Source organism: Stylophora pistillata, chromosome 9 (assembly GCF_964205215.1).
Source record: "Stylophora pistillata chromosome 9, jaStyPist1.2, whole genome shotgun sequence".
NCBI classification, from domain to species: Eukaryota; Metazoa; Cnidaria; class Anthozoa; order Scleractinia; family Pocilloporidae; genus Stylophora; species Stylophora pistillata.
In genome coordinates this window covers 26,950,201-26,976,263 of record NC_142527.1, presented here as the reverse complement: position 1 = coordinate 26,976,263, position 26,063 = coordinate 26,950,201, and the positions used below count along the sequence as shown (strand labels likewise).

The 26,063-nt window shown below is 38.6% G+C and overlaps 2 protein-coding genes across 6 annotated transcripts in view; both read right to left on the bottom strand.

The window, feature by feature from the left end:
- Window positions 1-124: 124 nt before the first annotated feature.
- LOC111322391 (gamma-aminobutyric acid type B receptor subunit 2) lies at window positions 125-13,474 on the bottom strand. 4 transcript variants are annotated; one of them, XM_088732745.1, is made up of 17 exons: window positions 13,158-13,474; window positions 9,773-9,903; window positions 9,344-9,588; window positions 8,453-8,590; window positions 7,834-8,004; window positions 7,444-7,545; window positions 7,115-7,180; window positions 6,816-7,007; window positions 6,287-6,523; window positions 4,756-4,819; window positions 4,568-4,642; window positions 3,752-3,899; window positions 3,200-3,332; window positions 2,617-2,724; window positions 2,000-2,128; window positions 1,255-1,587; window positions 125-773 (listed from the first exon to the last, which is right to left on the bottom strand). In XM_088732745.1, the coding sequence occupies exons 2-17, from the start codon at window positions 9,807-9,809 to the stop codon at window positions 633-635; spliced, it is 2,319 nt and encodes a 772-aa protein (XP_088588871.1). In that variant the 5' UTR covers window positions 9,810-9,903; window positions 13,158-13,474; the 3' UTR covers window positions 125-632. The 4 variants fall into 4 exon arrangements, with proteins under 4 accessions (XP_088588871.1, XP_022781202.2, XP_022781203.2 ...); XM_022925467.2 differs by lacking the exon at window positions 13,158-13,474 and adding an exon at window positions 10,688-10,884; XM_022925468.2 differs by lacking the exon at window positions 9,773-9,903.
- Window positions 13,475-16,148: 2,674 nt separating this feature from the next.
- The window catches only part of LOC111322426 (2-aminomuconic semialdehyde dehydrogenase), a 17,547-nt gene continuing 7,632 nt past the window's right edge, over window positions 16,149-26,063 (bottom strand). Inside the window, exons 4-11 of one of the 2 annotated variants that reach the window (XM_022925514.2) lie at window positions 25,609-25,797; window positions 25,045-25,139; window positions 24,301-24,452; window positions 23,818-23,959; window positions 19,899-20,055; window positions 19,751-19,806; window positions 17,420-17,553; window positions 16,149-16,564 (exon numbers count right to left, since the gene is read on the bottom strand). In XM_022925514.2, coding sequence (XP_022781249.1) covers window positions 16,423-16,564; window positions 17,420-17,553; window positions 19,751-19,806; window positions 19,899-20,055; window positions 23,818-23,959; window positions 24,301-24,452; window positions 25,045-25,139; window positions 25,609-25,797 — 1,067 coding nt within the window. In that variant the 3' untranslated portion in view covers window positions 16,149-16,422. The remainder of the gene's footprint in view (window positions 16,565-17,419; window positions 17,554-19,750; window positions 19,807-19,898; window positions 20,056-23,817; window positions 23,960-24,300; window positions 24,453-25,044; window positions 25,140-25,608; window positions 25,798-26,063) is intronic. The other variant, XM_022925515.2, reaches the window with a different exon arrangement.

The following is a 26,063-nucleotide window of genomic DNA, read 5'->3' as shown; positions in this document are numbered from 1 at the left end:
AACAAAACGGGGTTTTTAAACAATTCTATACAAATAGTTGTTTTGGGTGACCGTTTTCACCTGATATGTGTGCATAGAAGGCCTATGCCGGAGAAATTCTCTGATGCCAAATAAAATGGAATGGTCAGTGTCAGACAGTTTTATAATAATTGATCTGTCATATTTATCCAGTCCTTTGGTCGGCTGGTGATGTGACTGACTGGGAAGTAGTTCTTACGTACTCTTGTGAAAAAGAAAAATTAAAAATCTGCGTTTTCAAAGCTTATTTATCAACCTTGCCCTGTTAATTTTTTTATATATCCTCCTCCCATGTTGAATTCTTTTTTAACCGAATTGCATTCTCCGGAATCAAATATTTTGGAAACCGGTTTACTAAAAGATCGCTACCGTGGTTACCGCATCACTGATCGCCTGCTTCTCCATCTTATTTTATTGTCTTTTGTCTCTTGTGTTCTTATGCTTTTTTTTCTGATTAACTTAAGCGGTTATGGATTCCCGCCTGTTGTACATTATCTTGCACGTTCTAACAAGCGATTCCAAATTTGATGACGTGTCTCTTTTCACTGCAACGGTTCAACAGGGACCTGAGGTATTCAACTGGGTCCACTGAGAATCATGGGATTTCCATCACCCTAACGAACCGTCTGCTCGATTTCCGACACTGCAAAACTTGTCGAATTGAAAGTGTTATTCCTAAACGAATCATGTTGCTTTCGGTCCTGATTTTGGATTTCCTCTGTGTGCACTTGTGACCCGCGGACAAGGCTTGTGATCTGTGAGGAAGAGATGTAAAAGTAAGGATAGATTTTGGAATAAGGGAGAGAAAGGAGGAGAACAGCGAAGAAAGATAAGGAATATACAGGGCTTAGAAAGGAGCAGATCAGAAGAGGAAATGATTCGTGAAAAGGAGAGAAACTGAAGTAACTCTTGCCTCAGGGAAATTCACGAAAGGACCGAAAAGGGGACAGGAGGATGGGGTACAAACATAAGGTAAAGAGACTAGAGGAAAGGAAAAGAAAGACATTTGACCATAGACGAGGTTGTACGTTGTAGGCAGTTTAAGAGGAATTTTAAGGAATTTGCAGAGGAATTTGAATTATTGGCTTTTGTGGAGGGGGAACTGGGGAGAAACTCAAGGAGAACCGAGAACCATGAAAAAGTCTCATCAGGGGAGGTGTGTACCTTCACAGTCCGACATCAATGGTACCGTGGGCGCGAAAGCGATGCAAACCCGTACGTGTTCTGGCAACATACCTTTGGGAGAAACACTAAACCAAGCACCATGGTGGTACACAAGTGTATCAATGAATTGTTGAAGATTCTCTTGGCATTGTAATTACTCAGCACAAACTCCGTTGTAATAGAAAGCCCAGAGAACAATAAAATATTGTAAACGGCGACCCCAATGTTCTTGGAATCGTTAAGTTCGGCGTAATGAACATTTCTCGTTTCCCAGGCCAGGAAGACACCAAACAAAAGCAGAATACCCTTGTATATTAGTATCCCCAGGAACCATTTGGAATAATGAGTTGAGTCACATTGGTGAATTGTTATGTGAATGTTGATGTCTTCGTCATCAGGGTGCATCTGGAAATGAAATCGAAAATAAATGTTGGTTGGTTGACTCTGGGAGACATAGCAACCTAAAAGTTAGTGCACTCGGTCGAGAGAGGTCTGGGTTCGAGATTTGGGCCCGTTTCTTGAAAGTCCCTGTATCTTAGCGGGCTCGCAAAGCTGTTCTGTTTTCATTCAAGATGGGGATTTCAAAAGTTTTGAAAATGATACAATAAAAATATCAGCTGAAGAAACAAAAAGGATTGGTTTGGGTGCCAGATACTGCTTTCCTTTCCTTTAAATTTTGATTTTCAAACATGGCTCCGGGCTTGTTAAGTTACCGGGACTTTTGAGAAACGGTACCTAGATCTCATATCTCATGACATATGAAGACCTTAAAGCTAATAGGTTTCTAAATCAAAAGAAAATTTCATCAGCTAATTACCTTTTCAGACATTTGTATAGTTTTTGCCTGCAAGGGATCCACTAGTTCCCAACTCACAAGCACCAGTATATCCAGCAGTAAGCCATGAAATATTTTAAGCATTAGGTGAGACGTATTCAGACCACCTATCTGTAGCAAAAGACACATATGATATTGAATATGACTCCATGATTGTCAATGAATAGATGAATAGTAGAAGGTGATTTTTCTTCCTAGTTTAGACCAATGTAAGGTTCAGTAGGTTGCAAAATTAAAATACAAACACTCAAGTGGAAAATAACTCGTTACCCTTTTCTTGCGATGAATTTTCTAAAGATTTAGGGATAAAAACACTGCATACATCTATCAGCATTGTTTACAATGTCCTTTTCAATCGTATCCTTTCGTTCCAAATCGTGTTCCTTTCAGCTTCGTCCTTTTCACTTGCATTTTATTCCTTTGCATCTTTATCAATGACCTAGCGTCTTTAAAAATGTGACCTTTAAACTTCATCCTTTTCACGACTTTCCACACCGCATACAAATTACAAAGTTTCGTTTTTTCGCTTTCAAAATTTTCAGTCATTTATAATTAATATGGGAATCAGAAAAAGAACTACTGATAAGCTGCGAATGTACCTGTCGTTTGAGACGCCTATTCGTAAATATCTTGTACACTCGCCACGTCTTTGATAACATTCCTCCAAACGCCAATGTAAATCCGACAATAATAAGGTAAGCGCGGACCTTGAGTAGAAAAATCGATTTACAAAGAGTTGATACAGGTACGAATTTTGTTTAGTCAAACAAGGTGGTTATTAAGTATTTAATTACAAATTAGTGGAATTATAGACCAAGTCACACTCGTAGTCGAATTGCAGAAGCAAACAACAAAAGAAACCGTTATTTATTTTCACTAACGATAAAATAAGAAAGAAATCCTGAATTAAGCAACGACCGATGACTTGCAAAATATCCACTAAAGAGACCAGGCTAGTTTCATGTTATGGTAAAATATCAAATTAAAAAGGCAATTTTAGTGCAAGAATTAGAAAGCCCAAGAGTAGGAAGATGCTTATGTAGGTAGATCGTAGGAATCATTTAACCTCTTTCAGTTATTTTTTTTGTTAGCTGCTTAGCTTCCCAGACCAGTCCTTAGCTTAGGTTCGTGCAGCATACTAGTTATGATATGGAACATGGATTGATTATCGGAACTACTTACCACACAAATAGATCTGCTTCCTTTTCCATACACGAAAGAATTTCCAAAAACTGCCAAGAAAACGTGGATATAGCACAAAAAACAGCCAAAGGCCGTTATGCTATTGAAATGCGGTGAGGACATCTTGATTATCCTGGTGTTCAAAGACCAATAAAAATCAGTAAAAGTGGCTATTGGAGATCGATCTGCGAGCACCGATAAAGTTACTCAGTGGTCCTTACTCTCGGGACCGAGACAGAAGAAATGTGAAATAATTTTCAAGCCGATGAAAGTACCCTAACACTTTTAATCTATGGGTCAAATGTAACCTGCTGATACTGCTAGGTCCTACTAAAAGATAGGACCGATCAACACTTCTCGATCAGCTTTACCCATTGCCATCATCGATCAGACTTTTAAAAGTTTTTAATTTGATTGCATTCAACCAGCATATGTTAAGGTACAATATTCTTTGCCTTCTCGTGTCCCGTTGTAAAGCTGAAGTCAAGACAGGGACGTTGTAAACGGTCAGCTAACGACTGAAATTCGCGTGAAGTTACTAGCTTTTGTTACCTTTGTTTTCTGTATAATATGTTTAAAATCAGGCATCCCAAAGAGAACAGCATGCCAAGAGAGGTCGTAACAATTGTAATGATGGTCTGTATCCTTGGTGCTTTATAAGGTTCAGTCGTATTGGTCACTCCATCAGCCGGAATCTTGCCTTGAAACACAATAAATGCAACAGCGAGCAGAGAAAAAGTAAAGATAAAAAAGACAGCAGCAATAACGGCAAAACAACCTCCTCCAAAATTCTTCGACAAACAACGATAGTGACAACAATAACGACTAAAAATCGGTAATCTGGCACATATTCCACAAAGTTTAAATGGCTTAAAGCAGTCATAAAATGTTTTAAACCAAAAAATGCTGCTTCATTTTTGAAAAGATCATAGCCGGAGCAGTTTTTTGAAGTATATAATCTAAATGTAGAAATTTGTTTTGAATGTGTCTTAGTTACATTTTGGGAGAGTTCTCCAATAATTGTAAAATTGTCGCTTGTTTGGAAGATTAGAGCATGATAAAATTGATTGTCGTAAAGCTAAAACCAAAGTAGTTAACGCGGTCAAATATAAGGCTAGAAAGGTAACCGTCATTAGTAGCCAATGAAAATTGAAAGCAAAACAAGCTTAGTTGCTCAAGGGCAGGAAAACGTGAGTGGTGGTCGAGTGGCTATTGGGTTTAGTTTGCACTGACTGGTCGAGAGAATGGCGCAAGTTTGCAAGACCAGCCACGATGTAGAGCCGGTATAGTAAAACCAATGAAAATCTGGATTAATTTTGTCACAAAAGGCCTGGTTGTATTTTCAATGCGTTATAGCACACTGGTTACCTTCCCAAATGAACAAAGAGTCATTCAGCATAGTAAAAGATTTGTTACACAATCCAACCACTGTCCTGTCATCGCCTACAGATGAAATATAAGAATGTGCGAGAGTGCTTTAAACCTCACTTTTGATTTAAGCATTTGCCTGCAATTCTGAAGTAATATAGATTTTAGGGAAGCTATGTAGAACACACCTTGTTGTTGCAAAATTTCGATTGTGTTTTCTCTATCACCCACTCTGTCAAACTTAACAATACCCTGCAAGAGATTGAATATACAGTACATCACTTAAAACAGTAGCTCAATAGTTGGAACAAACTAATCGGCTGTTTACGAAGGGGAGCGGAAGATCAATCTAACTTGTAGCAAAAAAAGAGAAAAGATCCAATTGAGTGGTAAAGTGAGTGGGTCGATTGAGCTTTGAACCTCTGGGTTTTGCATCCAATTAAAGTGCTGAAGTATTTGGCGAAGTTCTCTCCAAAGGCAATATGGCAACAAACTGAGATGTGGCATCTATTCAAATTTCATTTTTTTATGTGAAGGTGTAGTCTGATCGTCCGGGTGAGTGTAGTCCTGAGAAGGACTGTTGTCGGTGGCAGTGACTGACGTTTCGACAACCTGTGCGGAAGTCATCATCAGAGTCAAGTGAGTGATTGTTGTCAGTAGAATGTTCTTATTCCAGTTCGTGTGAAATGATCGGTTGGTTTTGCCGTGATGTTATTGGCTGTAAGACTCAAGTGACGCAAGTCGTTCGTGATTGGTCTGTTTCGGTCTGTCGGTAAAGCTAGGTTGTTCTTTTTCGGTCGTTTGTGATGTTTATGTCGTGAATGAGTCGTTTGTATGGGGCGGGTAGTTGTTGACATCTGTTTAGGGGAGTCTGTTCTAAGTTAGTAAACCAGCTTTCCAGAGTCAGTCGTTGAAAATAGTCAATGCTGTAGGTTAGGCATTGCGCAGAGTCCCAGTCAATGTTGTGGTTGGTAAGTCGATGGTGTTCAGCAATGTGATTGCTGACATCACCTTTCCTCGTCGCCCGTCTGTGTTCACAGACGAGGAAAGGTGATGTCAGCAATCACATTGCTGAACACCATCGACTTACCAACCACAACATTGACTGGGACTCTGCGCAATGCCTAACCTACAGCACTGACTATTTTCAACGACTGACTCTGGAAAGCTGGTTTACTAACTTAGAACAGACTCTCCTAAACAGATGTCAACAACTACCCGCCCCATACAAACGACTCATTCACGACATAAACATCACAAACGACCGAAAAAGAACAACCTAGCTTTACTGACAGACCGAAACAGACCAATCACGAACGACTTACGTCACTTGAGTCTTACAGCCAATAACATCACGGCAAAACCAACCGATCATTTCACACGAACTGGAATAAGAACATTCTACTGACAACAATCACTCACTTGACTCTGATGATGACTTCCGCACAGGTTGTCGAAACGTCAGTCACTGCCACCGACAACAGTCCTTCTCAGGACTACACTCACCCGGACGATCAGACTACACCTTCACATGTTACCCCCGGGTTCAAACCATTTACTGCATTCATTTTTTTAGTTACTTGTTGGCGGTGTTTAGGCTGCATGATATGTTTAGGTGGATTAAAAGGATAGATTATCTTCTTCTGAGGTAGAGTGCAGTAGAAACCTTTTTGTGTGATTCTTTCGTTTGTTCAGGCAGTGATTAATGCGTGTGCTCACCGACATTCCAGTGAAGGTCAAATTGCGGAGTAGCCGTTTGAAGAGTTCGGCGGCCTCACGATCGCCGTACTTTATGTTTGCCAAACTCTTATTGCGAGCTTGAAGAACAGAGATGGACTGGTGCAACGTTAGCGCGATGCTCCAAATAGCATCATACGCAAAAGATGAAAATCCATTTGTTGGGTAATTTATCTTCCTGCTCCGTTCTAGGAGTTCATCCTTAAGTTCAACAGCGCTCTGAAATGTGAAAATCCAATATATGAGTCGATGGTGACTAACTACAGACATTGATCAAATAGAGCTAATCAGGATCTGTCTAAATAAGATTGAATCTCTGATATGAATCAGGCAGCATCTAACTGATATAAGTCTTCGTTAACAATTTGTGGCTGAATGCACGAGCGGAAAATTTGAGGGCATCTCATGTTCTGATTGGCTACCCGAAAGGCAAATTTTGGGCCAGTCATAACCAATATGAAGAGGCTCATTCAGGCTCTAACACAAAAAAGAAAACAAGTTAATGACTAACCTTCCCTGCAATCGTAGGGGTTCTAGAATCCCCAAGAGGTAGAGGTCTGGTGGCGAGATAGTTGCCTATCGCCCTGAGTATGTCGTCTCCACTGCACGAAGTGTCTCCAGTTTCAGACTCCCACCACTTAGCACTATACCATCCAGGAAGGATCCAAGCGTATTTTCTACCTGTTACTCCTTGATGACAGGCCTAAAAATGGACAGTCAGGGATATATATATTTAAACTTGAGAATTTTTTTTCCAATTAATAAAAAAATTGCTTTGTAACTCATATTGTGTATTACCGAATTTCTCACCTGACATGCGATTTTTCGGAATTGGTCTTCATACATCAGGCCAATGATGATTCTGACATCTCTCCTCTGAAATAAATTGCGACGGTGCTTGCATTACTCCAAGTGTAGATTAAGTTGTCAAGACGTGAACAAAATTGATTTGGAAGTGACGAATTATCCTCTAGTCAGATACCCGATAGATGATTGTCATTAAAGCCTTGCAATCCTTATTTTTGGACTGAACTGGATGGCACAGCTACTAAAATTTGAAATATGCCATAACTGCCAAATGTCTTTTTTTTCTTCTTTTCCGAAAAGGTTTTTCATCAGCGGTAATTACAGAACATTACCTTGATGTGACTAACTGGATGCCGGTGTTCTGCTTCAAAACTCTCCATAAAGACGATTGAGATGTTGTGTTTTGTAAGTAACGCCACCAAGTTCTCTTTGGTCTGCAAAAATAAGAACAGATTAACGCTCATTGACGTCTCTTATTGGATATAAATTATCCTTTGTACGAATGCCTTGTGACCAATTTAAAGGCCAATGTAAAATAGTATATTGTTTGTGCTGGTGAAAGCTATGCATGCATGATCAGGTTTGTAGTGTAGAGAAGCCACAAAGGAACGCCACAGAGGCTTAAAAGCGCAAATGTACTCTTAATTCATAAAATAAATCACTTTCCTTTTCAATCTTATCGTATTTACTGGTCATGCAGGGCTGTGAACAGCCGGAATTACCTTCGTGAAAATGTGGTCCTGCTGCACGAGAATTGCGACTCTCTTCCACTTGAAGTGTTTTAATAGGTTCACTATGGCAAAGTTGTTGAGAGTCTCAGAAGAACAAATCCGGGAGTAGAAAGGAAACCTGATGTCATCTGAGAGCTTAGGGGAAGTATTGCTGAAACCAACCTTGAAAAATATGAAGCATTGAACGAGAGGATCTCAACAAAAACAATATAAAAAACAAAACAAAAATAGCTATTCTTGATTAAACGTATTGAGAGGTGCTAATGTAGGAGAGATTCTCAATCTAAAAGTTGGAGTCAGCCTTTCAAATTTTCATATTCCCCCAGTTCGATTTTGAAGCTCATGCAAAACCTCATTACAGAAACGATCTTAGCACTTTACACCGTAACATCAGTATGCATATTCTTCATACTGTACTCTATACATTTTCTAAAGTACTGACAAGGAGAATTTGTTTAACAATGAAGAACTTCTTAGGTTGGTGAGCCTTTCCTTAATTCTCATGACCCTGATGTGTGATTCAAGGATGATGCTACAAGGAGAAAGTTGATGCTAGTCAATCCCAGGGCTCAAGGGGTTAACGAGCTTAGGTTCAAGACTAGATTCGAACCTGAACTGCCCCCCAAAATGGGGCAGCTTCTGCGATGGGTTCTGCAGCTGGAGAACAGCCTGGTGCCGTGAACATGACCTTCGTGGGAGGCTTGGACACTAAATCCAACATCGCTTTTATGGCAGCAGCACTGTCACACTGGTGATTCAAAAATCAGAGGAATGACTTAAGACAAAGTCAAACTCAATTAACTTCACCTGCTCCTCTCTAGAAATGGCTGTTTCTTTTTGCCCCGGCGAACGTTCCATAATTTTTTTTCATTATTAGCCTCGTCTGAAGCCTACGAGCTGGCAACAGAAGCTTAAGATCATTAGAATAAACATATCAGACCTTGAAGACCTTGCTTTCCAAGTTCTTACGCTCAAGCATGCATTGCATATGTAGCTGTCATTTCCAGCGAGGATATATTTTATAATGACATTCATTCAAAAAAAGACCCCTTCGTATAAAAATTTAGCTTGCCCACATGCAAAAAAACTACCCTTATTCCTTGATTAATGTACAATCATAGACATTGTGTGGCCAAAATGGGAAAGAATTCAAGCTTCACTAGGACTCAAACCTATGCCTACCAGATACCGCACGTTGGAAAGGAACCAACTATAAGTGGTTGTTTGTTTGTTCTTTTTAAGGATTTTGACCGCAAAAACTTATAAAAAAGGGTCCAAGCTGACTTTTTGATTGTGATGCGAGGTCACAAACGATCGATTGATCTTCTTGCCTTGAGCCTGGATCAAAAAGCAAGAGGTTCAACAGCAGTTAAGATCGTCTCTTTAAGTCTCAGCTGACGCTGATGGCCAATCCCGATCTACTGAACAGGTCAGTCTCCATCAAACGGTTACCTGCCTTTTCTACGATTGTGACTTAAAGCTAAGAAGCCCTTTTAAATACCTTAGAATCTCTCCAATCCTCGTGTAAAGAGTAACCAGCCAAAATTGACTGATCCCCATTTACGTGTTCGAGCGCCATCTGAACTGCTGGCATAACACCCTTGGAGCTCCAACCTTTTGAAGAGACGTTGATGCCATAAAAAGTACCAATGTACAAGTTCTCTAAACTGTGAGCCCACTTTCCCAATAATAGATTCGAAAGCAGCAACCATGTAGAAAGCTTGATGGTTTTCATTATGTCGTAAGCTGAGATATAAAAGATGGTGTCATTTTAGTAATGGACTCAGGTTCAGTCCACAACGCAGGTCTATTTCTGATTTTCATTTTCATTCAACCCAGTTTAACTAAACATGGTTTGCTAGTGTGAATGGGGTATTGGCCTTGAATCGGCAAGATAATAAGAAATAGGACTTCAATCCATAGCGTTCACCTTTAATGGAAGTGATTGAGCAATAGCCATCTTCCATGGACCGTGTGCGTTCATTAACTGAGAATATCTGTGTTTTCTTTGAGCGAGTTAGTATTTCTCCGTTCTGTTCGATCGATCAAGGATAGCATCTGCTGTAATGAAAAAGGTCATTTCGAATGCATGCTGTATCTAGTAATTGGGATGTCCTTATACAGGTTATCATTATTTAATGGTTACCCATAAGAATAGAAAAATCGTAAAAGGAAGGAATTTTTCAAAAGCCAGTCTTGAACTTTGTTTCAAGAGGGTATAAGTTTCTAAAGAAACTGTGATGCTGCATCGTTGGGGGGTTTTAGAACTTATTATGTGTCGAGTTATGAGGATGTTATGTTTGTTCGCCGCTAAGCAGGCATTGAATCGGTATTGTTGAGCTTACAGATTTCCTGGAGATTTACATCATTAAGTGTAGAGTCAGCCTAATCTCAACGTTGCTTTATGGAACAATCACAAAATGTAAATTTTGTAGAATCTCGGTTTTTGGCTTTCGAAGCCTTTTTTCGCCCTATTTCCCTTTTTCTCTTTAACCAATTTTCCTTCTGGCTGAAAAAAGTACAGGTATTTCACACTCCTCGCGAAACCATCCACTCCTGAATCGATGACTGACGACATATTCTTGGGTTTTAAGCGGGGATCGCTCAAGTGTGTGTTAATGAATAATCTTGTTTTGAGATAGTATGACTATTCAGATGTATCAATCTTCAGCCAATTACTGGCTATATTGGATTCTGAAAAAGTTTTCTCATTTTCTTCGTTTATCGCCCATTTGTTGCTTATTTTTTTCAAGCCGTTAGGTACATCTTTTTCCTTGTGTTTTGAAAACTAGATCAAGCATACCCTTTAACAACTAATGTGAAAAATCTAATCTAGTAAACAAACCTTTTTGTGAATATTTATCGACAGCTAATAAAGGATAGATGAAACACTCAAGCTCTTTGTTCACACAAAGAGGGCATCATAAGATCCATGCTTGGTGGAGATTATGCTCTCTAGATGAAAGCGAAGGCATCAGAGATCCTAATTCGTTCCTAACTCATTCGATAGTTTTTAGGGCTGATCAAATGCCTCGTTACCTCCGAGCAGCGACAGCTAGCAGCAGAATAAAAATAATTATGATAAAAACTTTTCAATTTGAACACCTTGAATGCAGCTGCTGATATCAATTTGTTCTCTCTGCAACACCGACAACAGCCTCCCTCGTGGTTGGTTGGTATCAGTTTAAATTTTAATTCAACTTAGTTGGGTGTCATTCAATGTCTCCGTCATATATAGCTTTGGTAAAATCAAATGATTACTATGATTTTTCATCATGCACTTGAATTCATGAACAGCTCTTGCGGACTTTTAATTCAAACTAAACGAAAAGGAAACATTTTATCTTAAATTTGTTTGTGGTAGATTGGCAACAATCTTATTGCCTCAATCATTAAGGCGTATGATAATCTGGAAATCTGAATATGAAACAAGCTGCCACCAGGCGCCATTTGGGGGGATGGCTTTTACCGTTAACTGTTAAAATTATGTTCCTTTTACGACTAACGGTTCATTTCTTTCCTTTATAGTAATCAGAAATATCAAAAATTAATTTCAATAATTTCTAGATATTGATAATTAATTTTCATTGTTCTTAACCACATTTACGACCGGTGGCTTATTTCTTTCTTATCCTGTAATAAAGGAAAAAAACATGTAAACAACATGGACGTATATAGCGCAACAACTCAGTAACTATATTAATATATATATATATATATATATATATATATATAAATGTAATATGTATGAAAAAAATTTACTTTTAACGCTTTTAAGACAAACGGTTGAAATCTATCAATTTTTAAACCCAACGACAAAGTTATCTAGCCATTTTGAGGCTTATAGTTAAACCCATTGGGACCCTAATTTTGGATCGACCCTTATTAATAGGAGTATATCATCAGTACCTAGGGGTATATACCGTTACCTTTATCTCTGCAGGCTTTTTGCATCCCAAAACACAAGGAATGAGGAGGGGAGAGCGGGGGAGGGGGGAGCGGGGGAGGGGGGAGCGGGGGAGGGTGTTTACCTCTCCGAACAAATTCTTTCATAATTTTCTTCCCTCTTCCCAAGAAGATGATAGTGAATCTCTTTCCTCTAAAGGAAAAGAGAAATTATTAACGAAAATTGATAAGAAGGGAAAACGCAAAGGTAACAAAATACCAATATATTTCGATAATAGGAATTCGCGGACATCCTTTCACTGATCTGCCTTAGCAAGCAATCAATCTCTATGAAAAAAGTGAGATTCTACGCGCGTTGTGCTTGGTCAAATACCTGTCTTGTTTTTGTTCCGCTCAACCCAAAGAGAACTGAGACCTTACCTCATGGTTTTTTTTTATAGTATCTCTATTCGGCGGAACCTGTATTAAGCGGTAATTCCACGCTTAATACAGGTTTGACTATAACTGTACTCTATACATCTCTACTCTTCTGTAGAATAATGAACGTTTTTTTCCTTATTTTGAACAGATTGGAGGATTTTCACATGCGATAGTAGCAATGATTATTCTTCAGATTTTGTTATAAGTCATAGAAATTAAGCACGCTGTGCCTTAGAAATTAGAACTGTTTACTCTTTAAATTTTAATCAAGATTACATGCGCTCCAAGTCAGTTGAAACAAAGTGACTGAAGAACAAAAGCACAGCCCCGTTTCATTACCTGAACAATATAAATTATTCATGCAAAGTGGGAGTTTACTCGGTTTAATTAACATTTCAATTCGAAGTTTTACCTGCCAGGTGAGACATTAAAAACTGATGATATGACAAAATAAATTAACTTACTGGAGGCTTAGAGGCCCTATCCATTTGAAGATGATAAAATCATATTTGAGTGCAAAGAAAAAAAAAAAATGAAAAGAAAATGACGACAAGGTGTACATTTTCCATAAGAATTACTTTGAAGCGATTTTGATGAAACGATATTAGAAGTATCAGTTTAAATCATTTAAAAGAAACATTCTCATCTTCCAAAAGAGGTGGGAAACGTCTTTTATATTGCGCTTTTCAAAGTGCATTTCCAACTTGGTGGTTTTTAAAGAAAGGTTTTGGAAGGATACGAGCAATTATTTTAACATGTAATCCGGTACAGGTGATGATGCAATGGATCCAAAAACTTCATCTTGCGAGAAAACTGTTGGCCTGCAGATAAGCTGGAAAATGTATTACTTGTTTGCAATGACACTCCTTCATCTATAATACCAGTGATATTTGTTTTAAGACGGTATAAGTTCACCTCTCTATATCAGTTTTGCGAGCTTTCCTGCCTCAAATACTTTCAAAACGATATCACAAAAGATTAAAACTTACCTTTTGCTAATAGCTGCGAAGTAACCCTTTAAAAGAGCCCCTGCACCGTTCAAAACATGTTTCTTGTCAGGCCGTATTTGAACCCTTCAGTGTGGTCTTCTTAATTCTTTTCTTCTACAAAATTTTATCAGACGTCTTCTTCTCAAGAGATTTTCCCTTCTCTTCGCCAGTAAAGTATATATAATCTTAGTTCTCAATAGTAACAATTGTGATAAGCATGTAGCCGCTATCCGCGTAACGGATTTTTGCTAAAAGAAACTTAATAAACCTCGCAATGTGGTGCCTCTAAGTCAAAAATGAAATATTAATGTTGCTGTCACTTCTTGACAAGATGCCAATTGATTTGAAGGAACACATTGCTTTCTCCCACTTTGTTTGCTTAGAGTTCAGCATTGAGACAAACCAGATAAGATTAAATTACGATAACCTTTCTCGATAGCCATAACATTTTTTAACACATCCTTTATAGAATAACAAGCGTCTTATACTCTCAGCAATTATCGAAATCTCCACTATTTTTTTGTGCTTTTTCGCATCTGAAAAAATTAACTGTTTTCTATTGACCGAAACTAATAATATAAACAATAAAAAAAAAAACCAAACACGCACGCAGCAAGTCAAAGAAGTTAAAGTTTTGTAGGGCCAGTGTAAACTCAAGGAAAAATTTTTTGATGTTTTCTTTTTTATTCTTTTTATTTTGTAAATGTGTACAGTTTTGTAACCAAATGGATGTTTCCTAAAATTATCTCAGATTGGTCCCTTACCTTTTTGATGAAATGTCAAGTATAGCGAATCTTCGTCCAATAACAGTGGAGGATTTATGATTAAAATAATAATAAAAAAAAAACCATATTTGCTTTAAGTTAGCAAGTAATCAAAATATTGCTCTTTTAATCAATACGAATCAGGACAACAGTGCTTATAATGTACACGAAAATAAATGAGGACCCATGAGTATTGAAATTATTTAATTGAAAGCAAAGGAAACGTCTAATCCCACAGCTAGCGTTTGTCTACTTATCATTAAGAAATAAAAGAAAATGTATGCGATCACTCTTACTTAGTTCAAAAACACACTTTGGAGAGTGGATTTTCATTTCAAACAATAATATTCCGAGTGAAAAACCAACATTATTGGACACCTTAAAAAAACACTGTCGGCAGTCTAACACTTACTTTGGCGTGTTTCCACGCTCCATTGTCGGTTTTGGATATGTTAATAAATATGTGTTCTGGGAATCAAGTTAGAAGTTGGAGGGTAGCCACTAAATATGTAGCTAGTCTTCGCACCGCTTGGTCTAACAGACTTATCTTTGCTCCAAAGAAGGCTTAGTATATGAAGTCTCGAGGGAACAATGTTTGAATTTGTTCCGGACTCCAACGACAATTATTCTTGAAGTAACCCGCTTAACGTTGAAGAATATTGTTATATGTGAACTGAATCTGACACATTCATTTCCTCCTTAGACAAATTCACATTTGGAAATTAAAGAAGAAAAAGGAAAATTACAATAAAATGCTTTTAAGTTGAACTTTGTGGTTGTAGAGAAATTTGTTTTGGAAACAGGAAGTCTTCCTCAGAATCAGATTTCAGTTTCTCGTCTATTATTGAGAACATCGTTTATTTCTAACCTTTTAACAAACGGCAAATACATGATTATAATAGTACTAGTTATAAATATTTAAATAGCGCTTGACACAAATATCCGTGCTTCCCGTATAAACCTTGATATGTCTTTAGTACTTTGAAGGTGCGGATGATTTACTCAAACAACTGTCAACTGTCCTTTTTCAAAGGACAGCGAAGTTGTTGCTAATGAATTCAATAATTTTTTTTGCATCCGTGGGCAAGAACACGGCCGAGAAAGTCAATTCAATGGCAGAGCAATTCAAGTATGACATTAATGACAATAGCAACGTCTTTGTCCCTAAAGAATATCCGGAGTTAGAACAATTTTCATTTAACGATTGTGTGAGTTGTGATCAAGTGGAACGTGTTATTTCCTCTATGTCATCAAATAAAGCTCCTGGAATCGACAAAATTCCCATGTATGTTATCAAAGATTGCCTACCATCCATACTGCCATCAGTCACTTCAATTGTTAATGCCACATTCAAATCATCTCAGTTTCCGATCGACTGGAAAAAAGCTGAAGTTGTTCCTATTTTAAAGGACGGTGACCCAGAAATTCCAAGTATAAATCGGCCTATCTCGCTTTTGCCAATACTATCTAAAGTTTGCGAGAGGGTTGCCCATGACCAACTCACCTCATATTTGTCGATTAATCAACGACTGAGCAATATCTAACTTGGTCCTTGCAAAAAGGTCCCTGTTTACGGCAAAATACAGCATGAAAAACTGACCAATTATGAAGCGTTTATTACCATGGTTTTTTAACAGATTCTCACTAGCTTTGTGGTACGGGATACATAGGATGGTTACGTAAGGGCAAATATGTTATGAATTGGATTTGTGGTTCAAATCACATGATTACGTAAGGGCAGACGTTATGACAGCTGCTGCGTGTCAAAGCAAGATACCATCAAGTTTACAGAGTTTCATTTCATTTTGCTGTCTCCTATAACTGATGCTGAAACCTTAGGCTTGCATCCAATCTCATTGCTAAAAATGATACATGATATCCATTTTTCCAATTGCTTTTCTATTTCAATTTCGTAATAAAATTTTAACGTATTGAAAGTGGTGACTAGCCACGATCACACTGATACAGCACATTTCAACTGAGTGTCGAAAAACTAAAACCAAAGTAATCCCAGCGACCAATCAGAACAAAGGTTTATATTATCATTAGCCAATGAGAACTCGAAGTGCAAACAAACAAACAAACCGCTTGAAGCGCGGGAAAACGAGAATGACAAAGTTGCAATTGTTTTTTTAGTTTTGCATCGATCTGATTGGTGGAGAGAATGGCGCGAGTTTAAGAACCAATGACAGAGCAAAGTTGTGTGAAACCAAAGCAATTCCCCGGATTACTTTTAGTCCTTTATTGATAAGTTAATTACGCTATGAATACTCGTTGGAAATGTCAGAAACAAAGGAAAAAAATAAATGTTTCGTTATATAAAGCGTTAACTAGATAAAGAAATTGGTGCTCTGCATCTGCGGCAGGTTTTTCAAGGACTTTGAGATCCTTTGAAATGATGTTCACTGGTTAATCTACATATTTTACACTCCAAAGAGTGGGCTTTTTTTAATTAAAAAATTACAAAGAAATTGCATGGTACGAGATTTGGCTGTAGTGATTCAGAATTTTATGCTAACAGTTTTCAGTTCGGTATAGAAATCTATGGAGTAAGCCCCTCCGGTTCGTCCCAGTCCACTCTGCTTCCAGGATTCGTGAGGCATGTTAGGTTCGTTTGGAAGCCAGCTGTTAATCCATACAGAGCTACAAAATCAGAATTCAAGTAAGTTCACACTGTGAAATAGCAGAATTAGGCGTACAGCGGCAAGTACATTCTTTCTACAGCATAAGCAACTATACATGCAATCCACCTCTCCTTCGTTGTTTTCTTTGTTTGTTTTTTGTTTGTTTTGTTTTGTATTTACTGCTACCTTTTAAAATGTTCTCATTAAAGGGAATGCTGATCCTGCTCAAGTAGTCTTGCTCGCATCCGTCTTAAGCATGTCACGTGACACTCTCTCTAAATTCAAGACAGTTACGCGACAACCCAATAACCGCTGCGAAGGAGATCTAGTTTGAATGCGACTTGTTTTCAAATTTCTGGTAATTGGTAAGTTCTGTCCTACGATGATGTTTTTATAGGACCACAAAATTGCAAACCTAAAAATCCTTTGGTGAAATGTCTTTGGGAATGTATAATTGCTTTCCTCTAAGCATTTAACTACTTTTTTGCATGACTTCAGAATGATCGATAGTTCGCTTTTGATATCTTACATATTGTGATAATTCAAAATCTATTTACCGCTGGTGGTGGGTCCTTTTGAGGATTTTCAACGCAAAAAATGATAAAAGTAACAAAGGGAAAAAAATGGACAGTTATGTGAATTGAAAAACTCCTATAGAAAATCATAGCGTTAGTGCGTAAGTAAGGTGTTCACTAACGTAAACGTGCCTCTACGGAGCCACCTTACTAAAGATAAAAAAATTTCTGACTGTGGCTTCACAACTCACCGAAGATAACGACAAGGGACAAATCAAAGATGAGAGGCATAATGATGATAAGAAAAGATAAAAGAAAACATCAATTTGCCGAATATTATCTCTCAGTAAAAGCCTTACCCAACATTTAGCTGGTCTGCAATTTTGTGAGCCACTTTAACATCTTTGCACCAGACAGAGGCTGATAAACCGTACATTGTGCCGTTTGCTGCTTCTATAGCCTCGTTTGCGTTACGAAACGGTATAATTCTTACCTAAAAGACAAAACGAGCTGTTTATACTTCATTCCAGACGAAACATCAGAGAGGATACAAGAAAGCGGAGACAGAGAGTTGCTAAACTTATGAAAAGCTAAGGCAAACTGAAAAGGAAATAAAAGCACTTAAGAGAGTTTTGTGTGTTGCTGTGTTTGTGAAACAACTGCTATCTGTCTCTTTATGTTTCACAGAGAAATCAAAACTGTCTTTTGAAAGGAAATATGAGGAGTATTTGCTCAAATTACTTTGCTGAAACTTGCGTCTCAGGAGTTGGGTTTCAAAGGTATTGCTTACATAGATGCTGCAGAGGACACACTGTAATCTAACTAATGACAACAGTTGCGTCAGCTTTACTGTTGACATTGATGCAAATATATATATTTTTTCTCATGAATATTCATCCTAGATTATCGCAGGAGATTCTACCTACTTCTCGTCGAGATCATCCTCGGAGACCCAGGGGCTGAGTCGATTTCAAGTTAGGGCATGAAGAGCCCCTGGGGACATTGTCTTACAAGACTAGTTCCAAACGGTCGCAGTCGTTCTGCCATCTGATTGGTGACAGAAAATCTTTGTGTTTTTCTGCCCAATCAGAGTGAAGTGTGCTGTAGAGTCCTTTCGTGTGTTTTAACACGGACAAATACTAGTAGCTCGCTATTTTTCTTTGGACCGTGCGACGGAGATTTGCTTGAGGTGAAAAGTTTCAGTCTCAGCACACAATGTAAGAGAAATCGATCTGATTGTCCGTGAAAATCTCACCGGAAATTACTTTCGCAGGTATCCCTAGAGAACGTGTTTTAAGTTTGCGAGGTTTGTATACAACACGATGGTTGCAGTCATTGATATGTCGCTTTAAACGTTAAAACGAGATTTAAGCTTAAATCTTTTCAGATTTTTTGCATAATTTGCTGTGACTTAGACTTTGCCAATCCTGCGAAGTTATTTCGTCGCACGGGCCACGCAGGTATGTCGAGCAACTGGTACATGCGCAACTTTCTGTGCGTGCCAAAATCTAATCTCATCTTCGCTTGAAAAAAAAGAAAAGCTAAGAGTGGAAACTTTTGCTTATTAGATGTGGGTAGATGACCCTGTACTACTAAGCTGACATTTGCAATAAAGCAAATCCGCCCTTTCCATCCAATATTTCTTGGTCTTTGGTTTTGTTTTTCACATTGAAAACAGCATCGGATCGATTCCCAACTTGGTCTTCGACAATCGACAGAAGAGGTGAAATGACAAGGACCAAGGGACTAGAAGAGAATCCGTACCCTTCCTAGCTCAAGAATTTCAACACTCTAGACAGCAGTTGAAAGACTAAACTCTTTCCAAGCCCCTTCGGTAACTACCCAAAAACATCTCTCCTTCCCACGATGTTCTCGTTAATAAGTTTTTGTTCAGATTTTAATTAGCTAACCGGAAACACAGCTAAGCTTTCTCTTAGCACTTGCTGGAGATCGTCCACGAACTTAACGTTCTCTGCAACCTTGGCCGTATTGTGAACGACTTTACTACTAAGATTAGATTTTGGCGCACACAGAAAGCAGAAAGTTACGTAGGCGAAAGCACCAGTTGCTCGACATACCTGCGTGGCCCGTGCGACGAAATAACTTCATGGGATTGGCAAAGTTTCAGTCACAGCAAATTATGCAAAAATCTAGAAAGATTTAAGCTTAAATCTCGTTTAACGTTTAAAGCGACATATCAATGACTGCAACCACGTGTTGTCTACAAACCTCGCAAACTTTAAAACACGTTCTCTAGGGATACCTGCGAAAGTATTCAGTATAGTTTCCAGTAAGATTTTCGCGGACAATCTGATCGATTTCTCTTACATTAATATTTTGTGCTGAGACTGAAACTTTTCACCTCAAGCAAATCTCCGTCGCACCGTCCAAAGAAACATAGCGAGCAACTGAGCTACTAGTATTTGCCCGTGTTAAAACACACGAAAGGACTCTAAAGCACACTTCACTCTGATTGGGCAGAAAAACACAAAGATTTTCTGGCACCAATCAGATGGCAAAACTACTGCGACCGTTTGGAACTAGTCCCCAGGGGCTCTTCATGCCCTAACTTGAAATCGACCCACAGCCCCTGGGTCTCCGAGGATGCGTCGAGATATAAGATTATAACATATCATTTAGGTGGACAATCCTTCCCTATCTGAACGAAAGACAATAACAGGAGTATTTACCACAGGTCCTTGAACCTCTAAGGTGTTTATGGTATTGATGGTTGAACTTTGGAAACCTGCAAGTAGACATCAAATGTTATGGTGTTAGTAGGAATTTAAAAACATTGTTATAATCTTGAATGATTCACTTGTAGCTTTTAGTGCTGACCTCCAAGTATCGTGGGCTCCAAGAAGAAACCTTTGCCTAACTTGCTGTCAAGTTTTGGAATTTTTCCGCCCCATAGAAGCTCTGCTCCATCGTTTACTGCACCTTGAATAAGACCTATGATCCTTTGGCGATGGTCCTTGCTGATTAAAGGACCAACCTAATGCAAATGATAAATTTAAACGACGTAAGGTGAAGATTAAACATTTTTGCAACTTGATGAAGTTAAAACTAAAATTTTTTTTTGAATCGTTTCCGGGATTTTCCGAGGTTAAAATATCTTTAAAACCGACGTTTCGACCACTCTATCGGCCGAAAAACGGATGGGAAAAGAAGATGGAGGCCTAGCACGACACACCGTGGAGTGCCAAAGTGGTGTCGACTGGGGAAACGCAGAGATCGTAGCAAACAGAGAGAGGATAAAGCAAAGAAAAGTTCTAGAAGGAATTGAGTCACTACGACAGAAACATCGCGGAATGGGAGTCCTTAACAATTTTGACCACGTTGAAGCATGGAAACCAGTTCTAAACTCCTTCTTTGATCATGCAAAAAGACTGTAATAGAGAGTGAATTATCGCAAAAGTAGAAGTACTTGACAGACCTCAAACTACATTTTCCGCGCAATTTGACATAGTTTAAACGTCGTGTAATGATCACGAAACGTCACGTGCGGTCACCAAGCTGAAAGACTAAACAATCCGCCATATTGACAACATGTGCGGTCACCAAGCTGAAAGACTAAACAATCCGCCATATTGACAACATGTGCGGTCACCAAGCTGAAAGACTAAACAATCCGCCATATTGACAACATGTGCGGTCACCAAGCTGAAAGACTAAACAATCCGCCATATTGACAACATTTTAAACAACCTGAGGAAGACCAGTAAAACTGGTCGAAACGTCGGTTTTAAAGATATTTTAACCCCGGAAAATCCCAGAAACGATTCAAAAAACAAAAAAAATTTTAGTTTTTACAAAGATGAGAGGTGAAAGTTTCAGGAATACGATTGATGAAGTTAGTCTACATGTTTGAAGATACTTGAAATTCACCGTAGTCTCATTCTTAAATCACTCTTAACTGTCGGCTTTTTTCCATATTTGCAAACTATTGGTTTTTTTCTGTTTCACACGTTAAGCTCTGAAGGGACTTAAGAGTCCATTTTACAGTTCTGTGCTTGGTTGCCAAGCCTTTGAACGGGAGTGAGGCTAGAGATGACCTTGTCATGATACAAACCTTGCTGCCTTTCAAATGTAAATCACTTTGTTATCATGCTAACTAGATACAGGTCTCTATCACAACAAGGTCATCTTTAGCCTCACTCTGAATCAAAGGCTTGGCAACTAAGTACACAACTGTAAAATGGCCTATTCTTTATGATGAGAAAAGAACCAAAAGACTACGTATGATGCACGATCCTCGCAGTAGATAGCGCTATTTATGCAATAGCGAAAATCAGACCTGAAAAAAATCAGACCTGTACGGGACTCGAACCACTGACCTCTGCGATACTAGTGCAGCGCTCTACCAATTGAGCTAACAAGCCAACTGGGAGTAGGCCGTTAAGTTGGTTCGTAGTAAACCCGTGAAAGTGATAAATGAGATAGAATAAATATGTGAAGTTCATATATTTTGAACTGCGGTATTAGATACGTATGATGCACGATCCTCGCAGTAAATAGCGCGATTTATGCCGTACAGGCCTGATTTTTTTCAGGTCTGATTTTCGCTATTGCATAAATAGCGCTATCTACTGCGAGGATCGTGCATCATACGTATCTAATACCGCAGTTCAAAATATATGAACTTCATATATTTATTCTATCTCATTTATCACTTTCACGGGTTTATTACGAACCAACTTAACGGCCTACTCCCAGTTGGCTTGTTAGCTCAATTGGTAGAGCGCTGCACTAGTATCGCAGAGGTCAGTGGTTCGAGTCCCGTACAGGACTGATTTTTTTTTTTCAGGTCTGATTTTCGCTATTGCATATATAGCGCTATCTACTGCGAGGATCGTGCATCATACGTATCTAATACCGCAGTTCAAAATATATGAACTTCATATATTTATTCTATCTCATTTATCACTTTCACGGGTTTATTACGAACCAACTTAACGGCCTACTCCCAGTTGGCTTGTTAGCTCAATTGGTAGAGCGCTGCACTAGTATCGCAGAGGTCAGTGGTTCGAGTCCCGTACAGGACTGATTTTTTTTTTTCAGGTCTGATTTTCGCTATTGCATATATAGCGCTATCTACTGCGAGGATCGTGCATCATACGTATCTAATACCGCAGTTCAAAATATATGAACTTCATATATTTATTCTATCTCATTTATCACTTTCACGGGTTTATTACGAACCAACTTAACGGCCTACTCCCAGTTGGCTTGTTAGCTCAATTGGTAGAGCGCTGCACTAGTATCGCAGAGGTCAGTGGTTCGAGTCCCGTACAGGACTGATTTTTTTTTTTCAGGTCTGATTTTCGCTATTGCATATATAGCGCTATCTACTGCGAGGATCGTGCATCATACGTATCTAATACCGCAGTTCAAAATATATGAACTTCATATATTTATTCTATCTCATTTATCACTTTCACGGGTTTATTACGAACCAACTTAACGGCCTACTCCCAGTTGGCTTGTTAGCTCAATTGGTAGAGCGCTGCACTAGTATCGCAGAGGTCAGTGGTTCGAGTCCCGTACAGGCCTGATTTTTTTTTTTCAGGTCTGATTTTCGCTATTGCATATATAGCGCTATCTACTGCGAGGATCGTGCATCATTCGTATCTAATACCGCAGTTCAAAATATATGAACTTCATATATTTATTCTATCTCATTTATCACTTTCACGGGTTTATTACGAACCAACTTAACGGCCTACTCCCAGTTGGCTTGTTAGCTCAATTGGTAGAGCGCTGCACTAGTATCGCAGAGGTCAGTGGTTCGAGTCCCGTACAGTCCTGATTTTTTTCAGGTCTGATTTTCGCTATTACATAAATAGCGCTATCTACTGCGAAGATCGTGCATCATACGTATCTAATACCGCAGTTCAAAATATATGAACTTCATATATTTATTCTATCTCAACCAAAAGACTGTTACAACTATTTATGCATTGCGGGCCATTGTCACGTGATAAGATAGAGTGAAGTATCTTCAACGCCATTTGAAATGTGGTATGATGTTAACTCATTTTGAGATTGACCTCATAAAACCTTCAATATTAGTTATTTGGTTATACGATTTAGATATTTGAAAGTTAGCCAGGCAAATAGTCGGTAAGTTCGTTACTTTTTTCGACACTTTTTTAGATTCCTATCTAAAAATGTCTAAAAATTAAAGAACTTACCAGGCGTTATTATTTTTTTTTGTGGACTAAAATATCTCAGTTACTTCAATTTTCGGTGCTCACGCTCAGTCTAGGATGGTCAGAATAACTTGAGGAGTTTCAGTTGCTTATAATTGTAAATGAAATGCTTATATAGATGGAAAAAACCAGATTTGTGGGCTTAACTTGCCAAACCTTTTTTTACGAGACTCAATGTTTTTCTGTGATTCGTGATGATGTAAGTAAAGACGAGATATATATCTTATTAACCAAGCGCGAGGGTCGTACTGGGAGAATATCGGCCCGAGGTCTTGACAGTACAGACCGAGCGCAGCTCGGTCCGTACAAAAAAGACCGAGGGCCGATATTCTTCCAGTACGGTCCCGAGCAAGCTTGGTCAATAAGAGATTTATTATACGACTGAAATTCAAAGAGACACAAGTGCGGTATCATTCCGGACCATTCGGGACAGTGCCCGGTCCAATACTGAGAGAATATTGACCGGCAATAGAGCATTTTGATTGGTTGATTTTAGTTATTGGCCCTCTGACTGCCCGAGTCGTGTAATAAAGGAGCTTTTTTACCTGTATTCCTGTCTCATGCGCACTGCCAATCTTCAACCTTTGTACCACTCTGATGAATTTTTCAGTAAATGTTTGTAGGATGGATGCGTGGACGTAAATGCGATTGATAGAATGGACGTTTTGACCCTCGTTGCGAAGAAAACTGGGAACAAAAACAATAGACATTTAAGCTGCTGCTAATTTCAGTCAGGTTTTGATTGAACCTCAAAATCCACTTACACTATTTCTTTTGCTATTTGAGCGTATTTGAACTTGGATATCATCTATCAGGGTAATTAGAACTTAAGAATTGTGATGCAGCACTCCAAAATGATTTAGAACACAAATTGTGCGAGATTCATGACGCTGCGTGATCATAATAAATTCAACGCCTACGACTGGCTCACAAACAGCGAAAACAAGTCAGGCCGGATTATGTGGGAGTGCAATTGAAAATATATATAAATGAAATTATATTCTCTACGTAATGCTATTTTTTATTACCTTCCTCTGATTGCAACCGGGAGAACTTCCTCTAAATTTGCATCTTCGAAGACGATCATCGGATGACAGTTTCCCAAATGAAAGGTAAACTTTTTTGTATAAAGAAGCTGACCCACGGCAAGTATGGCAGATGCAGTCCTCTCACTTCCTGCCTAAAGAGATGGAACAATTAACAGTTATTCTGCTTTATGCACGTCGATGAATATACAATAAATGTGATTTCCTTCCCAAGGTCAATCACTACTTCAACCATCAGAGGACTGAATAATATACGACTGAAGAAATGTAAACCTCCAGTATATTTTTCAGGTTTTCTAAACAGCTTGTTGGAAATAACCAAAATAAACACTTTGAACGACGAAAAGAGGAACCGGAAAGAGTCAACATTTCTTGCTCAAGAAAATTGTTATTGCTATAAAGAACATGGACCATCCTAGACGAAATTTGTGGAGTATTCTCTTTCGTTTCATGTTGGTAAAGTGAAGGCTTGATTAAGTCCAACGCCTTTCTTTTACTCAAAAGGTTAACCCTCACGCGCATCGTATAATCCAACAGACAAAACACTGGGTTCTCCGCTTCTCTCGAATTAGATAGAGGTCTTTAAATCTTAGATATCGGCACACACGACTACATGCTATGCATCTGAAGGTTCGATGAAACGATTTGTAGTAGATATTAGGAAGAGCCCACAGATATTTCTATTTAGATGAAATTATCATCAACTTTCAACGATTGATATCTCACCAGTGCCAAAGCTTTTACAGTTGGATGCGCAGCCATAGCTCTCCCGAGAACGTCCCCTTTACCGTAAACTACATTCACGACACCTTTTGGAATCCCTGAAATAGAGAAATCGAGTAGAAATTGCAACTTTCTAAAAAGGCGTTAACACACCAATACACAATGTTCCACGTACACAAAATAACTACCAGGTGAACAAATCAATAAACAGATAAATAAATGATTGAAATGATAAATATATCGAGTTGTTTGCCACCATGTAATAAATAGCATAATCAGTGCTCCAATGCCTCTATTAACTTCAAATACATTTAGTTCTTCAGCAGTCCTCTGACAAATCTCTAATATTCAAACCTCATTACTGAACACTATAGAGCAAAGTTTCCCCTTTTCCTATACTATGTTCATGCATATCCTTTCCACCAGTGTCCACCATAAGGGTCTGGGACTCGATTCCTTGTAGAGAGCGCTTCTAATTTTTTTCTCAAACGCTCATGACGAAACGAAAAACAACTTCAATCATAACTGTAATTTACCAATTGATGATATTTCACATGTCTCAATTACCCGCATCACTGAATGTTTTGGCCAACAAGTGGACTTCAACTGGAGCCAAAGAGGAAGGTTTTATAACCACGCAATTGCCACTGGCTAGCGCTGGGATCGCGTGCCGTAAAATCGAATGCAGAGGAGATGCCCACGAGGTGATTATTCCAACAACACCAAGAGGATACCGTGAAGTATAGCTGACAGAATCTGAAAGATAACCGCAGGTAGTGTAACCTTGAACTAAAAGTCAAGAGTAATCTGACATTGGGTTGGTTTTGATTTAGCAAATCCCGGCTCAGTCGCAAAAAATTGAGGCTTTTTACCGCACCTTATGTGCTTTTAAGCTCTCATTGGTTTCTTAAGGCCAGCTGTATACTTTTAACATTTTGATTGGCCTTTCTGATTATTTGCTTACGACTCTTACTCAAAAGGTGACCTTGTAAGTTTTTGCAGGGAAGGTAAACTCAAATTGT

Coding starts and splice junctions, on each gene's coding strand:
- LOC111322391 (XM_088732745.1), bottom strand. CDS start 9,809: ATGGAAGATGGCTATTGCTCAATCACTTCCATTAAAG. Junction 9,589..9,772: donor CTCAATCACTTCCATTAAAG/GTGAACGCTATG, acceptor TTTATATCTCAG/CTTACGACATAATGAAAACC. Junction 3,333..3,751: donor ATATTATACAGAAAACAAAG/GTAACAAAAGCT, acceptor TTTGAACACCAG/GATAATCAAGATGTCCTCAC.